Source organism: Salarias fasciatus, chromosome 18 (genome assembly GCF_902148845.1).
Source record: "Salarias fasciatus chromosome 18, fSalaFa1.1, whole genome shotgun sequence".
NCBI lineage: Eukaryota > Metazoa > Chordata > Actinopteri > Blenniiformes > Blenniidae > Salarias > Salarias fasciatus.
This window is the reverse complement of record NC_043762.1, coordinates 14,932,852-14,947,952: the sequence shown is the minus strand read 5'-3', so window position 1 is coordinate 14,947,952 and position 15,101 is coordinate 14,932,852. Positions and strand designations below refer to the sequence as shown.

The following is a 15,101-nucleotide window of genomic DNA, read 5'->3' as shown; positions in this document are numbered from 1 at the left end:
CACTGGCTCTTGAAATGATGTACAACTGAACGGAATAGTGTGTATACGTGTGTGTGTTCTCCCCAGGATTTCATAACTGCTATCTGCTTCTTCTTCTCCTTCTTTTTCTTCTGTTTTTTTCCATTCAAAGTTTTTGCTAGGAAAACAGATGGGATCCCTTTTTCAGGACACCTTCAGATGATAAAAAATCGTGTCATTTGCAAGAAATCCTTGCAAAATAACTGTAATTTGTAATGGAAATGTGGCCACACATTGCAAAACTGTTTAAACTAATCCAGGACAGGTTATGTATAATAATCAGGTCCCAGAATAAAGGAAAAAAAAAAAAAAAAAAACAACAACTCAGTGGATTCCTTTGTTTAGTTTGGTTTAATCATTATAAGGAATGTCATAACGTTTACATGTCTGTTTTACATTTGTTCCTCTGGGTAGCTGGGGTGTCAGTTTGAATGGATCCTGCTTTGTTTAAAGTCAGCATGATTACAGAGGGAAATAAAGGCAAATCGTTCAGCTGTTTGAGGTCGGTTCAGCTTCATGCTCGCCCTGCATACCTGCCTCTGCAGCATGAACATCCAACAGGAACGAGCAAACAAGGAAGCATAAACAACTCTAATAACACCAGGAACAAACTAATAGGCTGTAAAAGGAATTAGCTTTAATTCGTGTAAACACATGTCATTGTTTGATGTCTCATTTCATCTTACTCTGCAGCTCAGCTCGGTTACTTCAGTTCTCGGATTTGTTTTGCGCTCCTTGCAGATCGACTTTGATCACTGTCGCCGCCGATGGCCTTTTTAAACCTTTGCTTTTCATGTGATTGAACGTGACAAAATTTACTAGTTGCCGTGGCGACGTAAGTGCATGTACAGGAAGAAAATGAAAGAACATGCCTGTGCTTGTTTATGGCTTTGAATTGTTTCTATTTTCGTCGTGCTGTGATCTGAAGCCCGGAGCACGAACGCTGGCAGCAGGGCAACAAACCTCCAGGCTGCTGGTCACACTGAAGACACACTGAGACAGCGTAAATGGGAACTAACGGACTGATCAGGTGTTATACTTAGCAATCATTTTAATGTAAAAAGCCTTCAGCTGATTTTACATGGAGCGAAATGTTCTATGAAGGAGATTGCATCTATTATGATGCATATTTGTCCGTGCAGTTGGAATATTTCTTCATTCAGCTTGTACCTCAATGAAAATACATGCTAAGTATCACTGATTCATGGGAAAAATTATCATTTTTGTTTGCTTTTGTTACTGTTATGACTGTTGTACATCATATATTCCACCTTTTCTCTCTCTTTATATAAGATGCAGGCCTAAACTTCCCCTTATTCAAATTTTCTTATTAAATATATATCTGTTTTTGTCATAAAAATCCAAATCAGCTCATTTACGGTGTTGTTTTGAAACCTTACATTACTTAAACAGTTTCAGAAAATTAGAGGATGGATGGATGGATGGTGTGGGAATCATTATCTTCACTTATTTTTGTATCCGTCAGTGTTTAACTTGGTTTATTTCACTCACACTACAAGTCATGCTTTTATTCATCCATTCAGTGCATTAATAAACAAATATTTCTTTTTACAGAGTATACAGAGAAAAAAAATCCCTCAGAAATAAAATCAAGAGAACAATGTATAGCTAAAACTTTCCCTTTGCCATCTCGTACGTGTACCAGCCGCTCTTAAACCGCTCCATCCATCAGTGCTGACATGAATGAAGGAACGGTAAAACTCTGCGTATCTGTCTTGTTTAAACTGACATGTAGTCATAACCCACATATTTCTTTCTAGGTTTCATTTCAGGACACGGTTTCTATAAACTGTGAGGTCAGTGAAGGTGATAAATGTGCGACAGCTGCTGGATTAAGCAGAAGATAGTGAACGTAGAACACTTTCCTTCATGAGAATATTGATGAAAACAACCTAAAATTTGTTTGCCGTCACGTGTTTTTAAAGAATTCACCGACTTTGGCGTCACAAGGGTTTCGACCTTCACTGTTTGCATGGATGAATACTTCTGTCTTTACATGAGCAGCCAGCACATGGGATTTTTAAAAGAAATGGTGTAAATTACGGGAGAAAAACATTCATTTTATGTAACTCAGATGTCCGCCGTCAAGCTGAAGTGTTTACCTCGACTCTCTCTTCCTCCCACGGCGTGATGATGTTTTGCGGCCCTGCTGCTTGTCAGTAACAGCTTATGAGGCTCTCTCCTTTGACATGCTGGGCCTCGAAACAGACCTCACTACCAGGAACCCCCGGGAGAATAAATAGAGACAAGATTGACCCCTTCGCTTACCGTCATCACTCACTCTGTTATGACTTTTCACCACAATTTAGTGTGGAAATTGTTTCCCCATTCGCGGAGCTAAACGACATCCCTATCTCGGCCCACGCTCGCTGCGGCGTCCTCAGAGTTTGACTCAGAATTTCCCTCCGTTGTTTTCTAAACAGGGAGTTAAGCGGTGTACTCACACAGACGACTTCAGATTTTTGCTTTTATACTGTGTACCCTCTCTTAATGGGCACGAATCTGTGTGTCTGGATCCAATCTAAACCAGAATCTGCTGCGATTTCTATTTCTGCAGCTCTAACTCCATCCTGCATGTGACCCTGGCTTTTTACTGTGGGTTCAAGTGAAAGGTTTTTCTCTGAAGAGTCTGCATGTTCTCCCTGGACTTGGACGTTGCAGTAGTTCTCTAATGACTTCAGTTATTTTCTTTCGATCATCTTGAGTTTGGCTTTTCTTGGAGACACTGAACTGATTGCAATAAATAAATAACAAGTTGGCACATTGTTCCTTAAAATAGTTCGTATATCAAACTGACAATGAGTTGGTTTAACTTACACTTTTTTGAATTCATAGCACGCCTAACTCATGAATTGATGTTATCATAATTAAAATTCAAGGAAAGTGCTTCAAACCTAAAATTTTGAATTAAGACCAAATAATCTTGTGAAATAAGTTGCACTGAACTTGTGAGTCGTCTCTCCTTCTCCTTCCACAGACGATGTTAGGTGACTGTATGAGGGTGTTTGAAGAATCAGCTAAAATAACGGCTTCGTTTATACCAACCCTCTCTGAAAAGCTGTTTTCATGCATGAAAACAGGAATTACAACCCAGCAGAAAAAATATGAAAGCATATAAAATGTTTAAAAAGGAGAGTGAAACTGAATACTGAAGAACAAATACACAATGAAATAAAGAAAAACATGTTGAAGATGGATATATTGAAGGAAAATAAGATTCACACCAACGATAATGGCTGCACATCTCAGCAGTAAAATACACTCCTGAAATTATCTCTGATCCTCATTGAGCAGCAGAACGTGCAGCGACAGTTTGATTTTCTTCTCGACCTGCAGAAAGCGCCTGTCATGTCTTTCACTTGATGCTTCTTCGTTATGCGCGCCTCCTGTTTGTCTGGCAGCTCATTATCATCACTTCTTAAGTGTCAAGACCAAAATAGAAACTTCCCAAACCAGCAACAGGCCGGCGCCTGCTTTCATACCTTCTTTTGTGGTTAATTTTTCTGTTGAGAGTCACGAAAGAAGCCGAATGTTGTGTACTGTCGTATTCAGAAAGTCCCTAAAAATCTAATCCAGTGAAAGGAAAATCGGCTAAACCGGCAAAGAGAACTTCCACACTCGAGACAGGATGTATGTATTTCGAGGGTGTGGTGAGATATACATGAAGAAACATGCGGAGCTGAATGTACACAAAGAAACCATCTCTATAAGCTGGGTGATGATGACTAAGAACACGCACATGTTTGTGCAAAGCCATAACGCTTTAGTTAAATACTAAGACACTGGCAGCGTGGTTTGAAAACATCGCTGTCAAAATACTATAATTAGTGACTGACGAAATATGTTGAGGTGGAACGTATTGTACAATGATTATAAACACACCGTTTCCATAAATAGTGTAAAAGAATGCCTAGAATCAACATGTAATTCTAAGCGTATTTTCAGCGAGTGGATACGGCAGCCTTGAGGCTTCCCAGGTCTGCGCTCCTCTCAGGAGTTCAATCGTCTGCAAAACATCTCCAATAATCTGAAGCTTTGCACGCGAAGCTTTGTGTTTGTATAGACAGACAGACACGGAACCTTCAGTGGGAGTTATGCAAACTCAAGCTTTGTCAGTCTGACATCTCGGCAGGGTTATTTTTAGACATCTCGTGGAATTTGCTGCAACGGTTTACATTACTGAAATACTCCGAGAGGTTTAAATACTTTCTTTTATTTTACAAAATGCATCATCATTTGTCCTAAATGTGCTCAAGCGGTGACAAAAAGATGATGGATTATAGTTGCACAGATACGAATGAGCTGCATGATAAACTGACCTGTTTAAATGTTGACTCACATTTAAAGATTAAAGATGTTGCAGAGAACAAGTTACAGTTCCCCGCATGCTGTATTCCCTGAGCGTGTTCACTTCAGTCTGTATTGCAAATCTCAAAAGGTTTCATGACAGGGCAAAAAAAAAAATAAAATAAAATAAAATAAATGTTTTGATGCCAAATTATGTCTCCTTAAGCTAATAAATCATTCATTTGGTTATTAAAGTTTGTCCACATCGACACGTCTTCCATGCATCTTCTTTACTATTTGACTGACGGTTGCAGGATCCGTCAAACACAGAGTCAGACAATGACACTCACTGTAGTGCAACTTAGATTGACTGGTTGACCTTAAGCACATGCTTTGAGCCCCAGGGGTGAACATGCAAACTCCACACTGAAGGGCCGATAAACAGACTTGTTAAGTGAGTGATGTTTTCATCGTGGGGAGGGAGCAGTGTGGCCTTTGGCATATCTTCTTTAGTTTTATTTTGGAAAACGTCTTAACAAACTCAGTTGATAGATAAAATGCTGTACACATGCACGTGTACATGTGTCACACACACCTTCCGATAAAGTGAAAAGATAAAAAGTCTAACCTTTTTTATAATTTCTGTTTCAACTGTTGGATTTTTACAATCAGCTCCAGTTTGGCGTCACTCACTGAATTGATGAAGGAGAGGCGCAGCGAAGTGAAACATCCCTAAAGCCTGGATCGCCAACAGTCTTCACAAATATTCAGTCACTCCATATTATTTTGCGTTCATTTTCTGTTTGCATGACAACAGTAACAAGGCCACCATTCAGTAGCAAGCATATAGAAATAGTTGGCATCAAAATTGAACATATTCAGGTGAAAGAGACCTGAGAGATTGTCAGATGTGTCAGGAATGCCACATGTTCATTCACTGGATCCTTCACACAGACTTATTTTACTGCAAAAAAAGTGTAGAAGAAACTTTGTCACATCTCTGCTTTCCGTGCCTGTGATCTCTTCTAATCTTTGCCTCGTCAAATGGTTGTTAGCATGACCAGAATGAGACTGTTTTCCACAGCTGTTGGTCTCACCAACGCCTCGGCCTGTTTTTGAGCCACTGCTTTGTTCTTCACACCTGCAATTGACTAAGGATATTTATATTCCTTCATACGCCAACAAATGACTGGAAAATCATTTTTCCTCACAAACAGTCAGACAGAAGGAACTTATTGGGAGTCTTGGGGCTGTGACTGTGTTTCTTCCACTTCTTTTCCAGAACGAGAAGGACTGATTGACTTGAGCTCGGAGCTTACACGAGAACTGTGGAATAAACCGACTGAGTGAGAGCAGAGCTCCGTTATGTTATGAGCGTTCTACACCGAACAGTAAATGACTTGTCACGCAGCTGTGTGCGCGCACGAAGTGAGGGATATGGTTTATTATTTCAAAATGTGTATGGGATTCTTGAATTCTTAAGAAGTGGAGCCAGTGCCAGTGTATCTCTCAGCTGCATGTACAGCCGTCACAGAGCTGCGTTTCCCAGCGCGCCGACAGGCGATACTTCAAGGACGACATCAATGACGGCACCAAACCCACCATCTCAAATCTAAAAGTCACTTTTAATGTGCCGAGAAACAAGGATAAGTGAATCAGGGCTTCGCTTCAAACATATTTCTGCCATTATCCTGTTGGAACGGAGCCTTTATTTAATTTAAATAGCTTTCAGGTATGTTGAACCGAGAACTAATGAAAACTGAAAGATATCATCTGATCTGCCATCTGTTGGAACGAGTTACATTCGACTATAATGTGCTCATAAATTTTACAACAGTGGATCGATGAGATGAAACTGTTGATAAAACTGTTTCTCTCTGTTTAAAATATTCAACATAAGCATCCACAATTCATATTTTTTCCTCAAAACTGTGTTTTGGGAGTTAATGAAGATTGCCAGTTTACATGACTGCAGTTAGTGGTGTAGAAAAAAAGGGCAATCTACTTTAATTAACACTGAAAATAAAAGTGAAAAAAGAAAGTAGAGTTGTCTTTAATTAGCGCAGTCAGACATTCTTCATGCTGTTGTCACTGGGACGTAGTTCAGGGTTACTGAGCTGCTCCTCCGCCATTAAAGACAGCAGATTAGTGCAACAGTTAAGACAACTTCAGCCATCATTAACAGGCGGCACAGTGAACGGACAAAGAGACGGCAGCTCTGCTGGTCACCGACTTGATTGCATAAACAACAAAGTTAATGAATAAGTAGCTCAGTTGAACTTCAATAATTAGAGCTGCTTTATTGATTCCATTACAGTAATCAGATCCTCGCCCAATATTTTCAAAAGAAGGACTTTAAAGTACTTTAAAATACCTCATTCCCAACCCTAGCCATGAGTATACCTGCTTGCTGTGCCATAAAATGAACACTCCCCTCTAAAAAACCCTTATTTCATCAAATATACTTTTCTCGCACACATATAGATGGATAAATAAATCCTCTAAAGTGATGGAATAATAATACTATCCAGAAAATCCTCAGCTTGACGCCACTCCTCGAGGCTGTTATACTTTATTTTTACTTTGGATGATGCAACCTGAAGCTCTGTAACAGAGCATATAAGCTGTTATTAAGCAGGTCACGATGTACACGAGAACTCACACACACACACACGCAGAATGGCCTCACAAGCAGCTACATGCAGTGAACTGAATGAATATGTGGTATTTGAGCTCTTGTCATTGTGTGGTTAGCTTTAGAGGAATCCGTCCTTGACATGCCACCATTCAAAACAGTGACTTCACCACAGATTCAGTGCCACACTCGGCGCAAACAGATTATTATCTGAAAATCAAAACATTCACACCTCGCACAAACATGTGTAACCTATACACGCAAAACACTCTGAAAACTCCCGTCCGTGTAAACAGAAGTCGAACCACTTGGCTCTTGGCACGGAGACACGGGAGGGATGTCAGCCTCGCTTTCCAGGTGGTTCAGCGGGGAGATTATTTTTACATTTAACTGTTGAGTGACATTGATGCAGCTCAACCAGAAGCTGGGTTTGTCTGCAGGAGGTAAAGGTCACTGAGTTCAACAAAACCTCGAGAAAAGCAATGGGAGGGGATCCACTCATGAGGAAGGCCAATTAAAAATGAAGCACCGCCATAAGCAATTAAAAGGCATTACACAGAGTTCCGACTTCAATTGGTCTGCTCACCTGATGGGCTTGTTGTCATAACTCTACTACTGTTTCCTTGGAATCAAATCACAAGAGGCCATCTCAAACCCCCCAGGCGGTAGACTCAGGAGGGAAATAAATCACAACAAGTAATTTGTAGGACGAACACACATTTATTGGGCTAACTTCTGAAATTCACACCTGACCAGGGAGCTTTGAAAGATGCCGACTTGTACACTCATTAAAATAAATCCATCTCTACACTCACAGAGGCCTCTTTCCGTTTTTTTTACTCACTTTAGAAAAGCAAATAAGCATTTTTTTTCCATTATTTTTTCAAGGATAATTAAACTATTTAAAAAGTCTATACAGAAAAGGACAGTTTGTGATTACAGTGGTTCCTCAAATTGGCATGCAAACCTGTACCTGCACGAACCGCACCTTCAGATACAAAGGAGTGAGACGCCCCCTGGTTGTCTCAGGTGAAACAGTCCAGGTGTGGCAGGTCGCATTTCACAGGTGAGAGGGACAAAGCCGCGCTGTTGTGTATATCTTGGAGAATTTATATCTCACTACGTTCTAAAATAAAATAAAGAACAGCAAAAAATATATATTATATAATCTCGACTGAGGTTTTATGATTCTAATTGTGTTTTATAGACTGTCATGCGACCGATGATGAAGATGTTTTGATGCTCCAGATCTCTGGGAAGCTCCGCCCTGTTGGGCTGGTGCTGAGGTGAGGAGGCTATAAACTGCAGCTCGCTCAGGCTATAGGTGAGACGGGCTTCACTGCTCTGGCAGGTATGATCGACGAGACACGCGTCTTTGAATACAGATCAAGGCACTTTGCGTCTTGACGCACACAGAGCTCCGGACTTTTACGCACACAAGTGTTTTGGAATTCTTCAAGATCGTACACAGCATCACTTCAGGCATGAAGCTGGAGGTGTTGTGCGGGAGCCACTATGACACCACGAAGCATTTGGAGGTGTCCAGTGATGCGGAGGGGAACGCGCGCTCTCCTCTCTGCGCCGAGGAGGAGCTGGGCTCGGATGGGGACTGCGTGGCGCACAGCCCTTCACCTGTTACCCCGTGCGGAAGCAGCAAGTCCAAGCCCTACACACGGAGACCGAAGCCCCCGTTTTCTTACATCGCTCTCATCGCCATGGCCATCCGGGACTCCCCCTCCGGGCGCCTGACGCTGGCCGAAATCAACGACTATCTGATGAAGAAGTTCCCTTTCTTCAGAGGCAGCTACACCGGCTGGAGGAACTCCGTGCGACACAACTTGTCCCTAAATGACTGCTTTCTCAAAGTGCTCCGGGACCCCTCCAGACCTTGGGGAAAGGACAATTACTGGATGCTCAATCCTCACAGCGAGTACACGTTTGCGGATGGAGTCTTCAGGCGGAGGAGAAAGCGCATTAACAAAAAGTTCGGCAAGGAGGAGGGGATGTCTGAGGAGCCGCAGAGGCTCCACCAGCCTGGCCCGGCCACCGGCACGGACTCCTGCCCCAAGTTCACCAGCTCGTTCGCCATTGACAGTATCCTCAGCACGCCGTTCAAGAGAGACTCGCACAGAGACGCGCTGCCCGCGGTGCCCGCCTTCACCTGGACGCGCTACGGCGCGCTGATGATGAATCATTCCAACACACCTGCCTCATTTCCATACGTTAAGGCGCCCTACCACGTGGACGCGGCCGTGGCGCACGTGCCCAACATGTATGCGAGTCGGCTGCACGCGCATTACCACACATGAAAGCAGACTCTGTTGTATTGAGTGCTGAGAAGTTCGCTTTTGAGCTCTGGATTTACAGAACAAACACCAAAGACCGTAAATCTTTAACTTTTTATTATTATTATTATTATTTGGGACTGAAATGGATGCGGCATTATTGTGGTGACATGGTGTTTTCACGTTATTTTTGTAAACTTTTAAAAATGTTATTTAATTTTCAGTTGTCCTATGTGTTACTGAAAAAGACTATTCACTCCATTTGTTTAAGAAAAGTGTTAAAATGTGCACTTTGACTGTTTCTGTTCCCCTTTCTGTCAAACCTTAATAAAAAAAAAAAAAATGAATTAACTCGTGTCCGTGCGTTTTCCGTTTGCTGCACTCGAATTACAGAGCAGTCAACGATGGTCGTGAAGCCAAATAAAGACTGACACCTGTTTGACAACACGAACACCTGTTAAGTGCCAGTGTGGTTATGTGTGTTGGGGCGTGTGTGTGCGTGACTCCACCTTGCAGAAACTTTTTTGAAAGCGCTGTACGGGATTGGCTGCAAGTGCATTAAGAGCCTCCTTCACAGGTTTGAAAAAAAAAAAAAAAGAACAATCCTTCAATACTTCCCACCAGGCGTGTATAGGCCCGCACTGGACAGAATAACGAAATGACAAAATAATTGGATAATAATGATATTTAGAATTCGAATAAATAATACTTATCAGCTTCTTTATTTGCTGAATAATTTGTGTTACCAAAAATAAACTGACATATAGCATACTGACTTTTTTTTTCAGTCTTCCTGAAGCTGCTTCAGGATGGAGGCGTCCAGTATTTATATTTTCTGTCTGACCCAAATAGCTGTAGCCTCAGACATGCGCAGGAAAAGTTGACACAAATAGAGCATCCTGCACAAACTGGGAAGAAATGTCTTCCATGCAAGCCCATTCTTCTGAGCGTAGAAAGTAAATTTCCTTTGAAGCAGCTGTGCATCCTGAACGCAGCGGGGCGATTAGTTTCATTTTGCTGATATTGTCTGCAGACTTTGTTTCGACTTTGCTATACGGGGAAATCGTTGAAATAATAATACAAAAAAAATCATTTTCATTTATTATCATTGTCGATCTGAGGACCTTTGTTAGATTTTAAAATAAAAGCATTTCTCCAGAGATGTAATCCAGGCTCTTAGGGGTAAACTGACACTGGCGCGCTGTGTGTGGTATGTTGGCACGCTCTGATGGAAAAAGCATGCTTCCTCTCATGTCAGAGCCCCCAGCAGATCCCAAACAAATCAGGACCTCAGAAGTCCTCCTGTACAACTTTAACGACCCAAAGCGGGCTGACAGGTAACGTCATTGTTTGCGGTGCGCGTGAGGTCGAAGTGGACGCCCCGTTCAAACTGGGCAACTTGATTTGTCGTCCCCTGTCCGCTGCGCCCCGGCAAAGCGCGCGCCTGTCAAATGTGGACTGAGGTGTTTTGGAGAGTGAGCCGTGGGAGGAGATTTGTCTTACTCCACCGCGCTGCGTCCGGCTTCTAGTCTGGACCCTGGCCAGATGGGGAGGGCGCAGCCTCGTTCCTGGTGATTTCTTGGAGGGATCTTGGGGGATAGAGGGGCAGAGAGAGATTTAACAACTGATAGGTGGTCGAGTTGTGTTTGGCGGTGGATATGCGCAAGCACAGTCGCGGAGCATTGTTTCCCCTCTCTTATGGGAGAATTGCCAGCGATGGACAGAGAGAGGAAGGAGGAACAGCGGCTGGTGTTTCTTGATTTTCACGGTCGCGACCCTGCACAGCATCGCAACGGGACCCTCGGCTTTAAATACTCAATCGGTGGATCTCTCAAAGCGCACGGCGTGCTCACTTGTTCCGCAGATCCAACAGTGAAGGAAGAGAAAAGGGGGCCACAGCCATGACAACTGAAATCTCCCAGCAGCATTTGGACGCTTCAAACCCAATGAGCTCCAGTCCAGCTGCTCCAAGTGCATCTCTGAGCGCACAGCCGGTGATGGAGAGCGCGCAGCACGCGCCAGCCAAAGGGAAAAGGGGGAACTCCGGCCTGAGGCGCCCCGAAAAGCCCCCCTACTCCTATATTGCACTGATTGTCATGGCAATACAAAGCTCTCCGACCAAAAGGCTCACTCTCAGCGAGATCTATCAGTTCCTGCAGGCACGGTTCCCCTTTTTCAGGGGCTCCTACCAGGGATGGAAGAACTCAGTCAGACACAACCTGTCTCTGAACGAGTGTTTTATTAAACTGCCCAAAGGTCTGGGCAGACCGGGGAAGGGGCACTACTGGACCATCGACCCGGGCAGTGAGTTCATGTTCGAGGAGGGCTCCTTTCGCCGCAGGCCGCGCGGCTTCCGTCGGAAATGTCAGGCTTTAAAACCAATGTACAGGATGATGAATGGCATCGGCTTCGGTGCGCCAATGCTGCCGCAGAACTTTGACTTCCAGTCCTCCTCGGGCTCTTTAGGGTGTCACAACAGCTACAACTTAGATTTAATGGGCAACGCGGTTCCGGGAGGGTTTGAAGGACTCGGCGGAGGACACCACGTCCCCCACATGTCATCAAACTCCGGGTCACCGTATATGGCCCCGTGTCAGGTGGCTTCCAACGCGGACTATTGTGCGGACAGCCGCAGCAGCCCCCTGCAGTCCTCCCCGGCCATGGTAGGCGCTCTGGACTGTCAGTCTCCTTATGCAAATGCGGCCTCCCACTGGAGCGCACCTGGTGTGTCTTCCTACATCAAGCAGCAGTCTCTGGCGTCGAGCAGCCCCAACTCCTCCGCGGTGCACACGGGGATGTCGTCCTACTCTCTGGATCAGGGCTACCTGCACCACAATGCGCGAGATTCGTCTGACATTTCAGGTAGAGTGGACCCAAACACATCAGAAAGATAAAGTGCATAATGACATATGAGGCACAGAGGCCACAGCGCTATAGCACTGCGCGTAATTTGGTACATAACATGGTAAATAATCCAATAATAAATAAGTAATTAATACATGAATAAATATCAAATAAATATGAAAAAAGATAAAGGCTCGGATAGATTCGTATTTGACTACGGCCTGAACGGATTGTTTATTCTCATCTAATCTTCCTGACGACGCGAAAGCAAAGAAAATCGAGTTTAACAAGGAAAATGTTTTGTATTTTTAAATTATGCATCGTGCATTGTTAAATTTTGCAAAAAGTATGTAATGATTTTTTTCCCCAGAGAACTCTCTGTCCTCGATTTAAATTTCATATACACTGACTATAGTCTAAAAAATGTTTCAGGCCTCTGTTCCAAAGACAGAAGGTAAAACTGTGCAATAAACAACGGAACAGAACAAGAACAAAAAAAAAAAAAAAAAAAAGAGGAACATTTCCATAAACAACGTATCATAACTGTTTTGTTAGTTTATTATTTTTCAGGGTTTTTTTTTTACATTGAGTATTGATAAACCCTTTGTCGTTTGATTTATTTTTTAATTTTTCATCTCTGATCCAAACTCCATTGAGTTAAAAAGAATCTGAAATACAAAACGAAATGACAATGCTGGATGACGGTGCTTCATTTAATATTTTTCCAAAATTGATAGTGAAATTTGCGTCAGATGTTAATCTGTAAACAACTACAACATCCACCGTTTTGACTCATTTTTTTAATTAAAAATATTAAAGATTTTTTATGATGCGCTTCTCAGTGTTATGTTTTCATACAGCAGATTTTAATTTAAAATTGTCAACCCGTTTGCACCAACTGCGTGCTTTCCAACATCTTTCAATGCGTAAAAGTTCGCTTATGATTTTCTGATGGAATCGATTTTAAAAGATTAATAACAGGTTTCTTTGACTGATAAATAGCAAATATATTATAATGTGGCATTAAGATATTTTTTTATTAGCCCCTGTTGTCTGAAAACTGCGTGATTTGAGCGAAGTTTGAGTGAAACAGCTCCGGCGCGCCTGTGATGACCTGACCTCTTGTGTCCTGTTTGTTGACAGTGGGATTGTCTCGATATTCCGGCCATTCAGCTCCTGTGTGCGACAGAAAGGAGTTCGTTCTAAACCTGAACGGGATCTCTTCCCTCCACCCGGGCAGCGGAGGGTCTTACTATCACCAGCTCCATCACCACCACCAAAGTGTCTATCAGGACGTAAAGCCGTGCGTAATGTGACCAGGAGGAGTCGAAGACAGACCTACCAGACCGACCAGCATCTGGATGGCGTTATTCTGCAAAACTCAGTTTTTAAAGTAAAGAATCGTTTTATTTGAACTTTCACTATAATAAGGAAGGAACACTTTTTTTGGAACTGTACACGACTGACACGCATGGATAGACAATCACTACTTCTGACTGAAAAAAAAAAAGTCCCAAACAAAGTATATTCATGCACTTTGTTTTGTTTTTTATTAAAACTGTTTCTGATTTAGTGCAAGACATGTTAGACATTAAGGATTTATTTCGATCAGATCATTTGGAGGTATTTGCCAATAAATGTTTCTTTGTATAGACTGAGTAAGTTCCTCTGACAGAAGTATTGGTCTTATTTTATTTCATTTTGATTTTCTTTTTTCTTTTTTTTTTTTTTTGAAGCTCATCATGTTCACAAGGTGACAGATTTGAATGATGATTCACATCAAAAACAAAACAAAACAAAAAACGATTTCCTACAATGACTGTTTGTTTATCTAAAATAAAGTTAGAATTGTCCATTTGTTCATTGTCCTTAATTTAAATATATAGTTTTTAAAGCAGGCGCGGCACATTTCATTATGAAGGTTTACGCCTACATTTCAGAGGACTTTATAGATCATCCACAGTTGTCCGGTTAGTTGTGATCAATCTTCTCTTTAGGAGCCAGTAAACTTCACGTGTTCAGGTTTCAATTAAAATCAAAATTATTCTGTTTTTTAAAATTACTTCTGTTATTAAAAAATATCTTGAAAAAAGTGTGGGTTTTTTTTGTCTGAGAATCATTTCAGTGGGATTTACAGATTTTTATTCTTCAGTCAAGTTGAGTAATTTTGATTGTTGTTTTTGATAAAGGATTGTTGTTATTATTCATTACTAAAGAAAAAAAATCCTAAAAGCACTCTCAGATCTGGAGTTATGTCTTTTTGGTCTCAGAAGCGTTCATGCTGTCTCATTCCTGTTTGTTTGAGTTGCACTGTCATCTAGTGGCGAATGAAAGACAAGAATCTCTACACCAACTTTTTGTCCTTCTTGTCCTTTGTGATAGTGCTGCCTCAGTTTATTGAGAAGGTTTAAATAAGATGCAAAACAAATATGGAGAAGTTGGTTAAAATGTATTAACATTTCTGACAATCAAACTGGTGATATAGGATCTTGATAAGGCTTCAACCAGTGTTCCAGTACAAATAACAGATACATGGCAGATATCTGACCTATGTTTTGCACAGTCCGGATATTTTCTATTGAACTCTTGGATTTCACCCTAATTTTATCCTTTGCATTCATGGACATTTACATCAAGCTCTATGAGTTATAGAGTAAACTGATATGTATATATCAGTGCTGACACTCATAAAGGAGGCTTTCCAAAAAGCAAAAAAACTGGAATCTTTCACAGTGACAGAAATGGTATCATTTCTCCTGTCTGTGCCACTTACAAGTAACAAATTCACCAAAATACAAGCTAATACAAAACCTATAATTCACATCCTAACCTGGTAGATTTTGAGCTCTATATATTAAAGGCACATAGTCAGATGCCTGTTTTCTGGATTTGGACTGTGAGGAACCTGAAGCCAACAGAGAGAATGTGCAAACTCTGCAGGGTAGGGCTGCAGCTATCGATTATTTTAGCAATCGATTAATCTATCGATTCATTTGGTTGATTAATCGGAT

At 41.8% G+C, this 15,101-nt stretch overlaps 2 protein-coding genes across 2 annotated transcripts; both read left to right on the top strand.

The window, feature by feature from the left end:
* The first annotated feature begins 8,298 nt into the window (after nucleotides 1-8,298).
* On the top strand, nucleotides 8,299-9,654 carry foxq1a (forkhead box Q1a). The gene has a single exon (XM_030115223.1). The coding sequence runs from the start codon at nucleotides 8,446-8,448 to the stop codon at nucleotides 9,268-9,270; it is 825 nt and encodes a 274-aa protein (XP_029971083.1). The 5' UTR covers nucleotides 8,299-8,445; the 3' UTR covers nucleotides 9,271-9,654.
* Nucleotides 9,655-11,147: 1,493 nt separating this feature from the next.
* Nucleotides 11,148-13,413, top strand: LOC115406094 (forkhead box protein F2-like). Its single transcript, XM_030115988.1, has 2 exons — nucleotides 11,148-12,108; nucleotides 13,234-13,413. The coding sequence occupies exons 1-2, from the start codon at nucleotides 11,148-11,150 to the stop codon at nucleotides 13,404-13,406; spliced, it is 1,134 nt and encodes a 377-aa protein (XP_029971848.1). The 3' UTR covers nucleotides 13,407-13,413.
* Nucleotides 13,414-15,101: the final 1,688 nt, after the last annotated feature.

Bases quoted from the DNA above. Each gene is read 5' to 3' on its own strand.
- LOC115406094 (XM_030115988.1), top strand. From the start codon at position 11,148: ATGACAACTGAAATCTCCCAGCAGCATTTGGACGCTTCAAACCCAATG. The intron at 12,109-13,233 runs GTAGAGTGGACC...GTTTGTTGACAG, and splicing joins AGATTCGTCTGACATTTCAG to TGGGATTGTCTCGATATTCC.
- foxq1a (XM_030115223.1), top strand. From the start codon at position 8,446: ATGAAGCTGGAGGTGTTGTGCGGGAGCCACTATGACACCACGAAGCAT.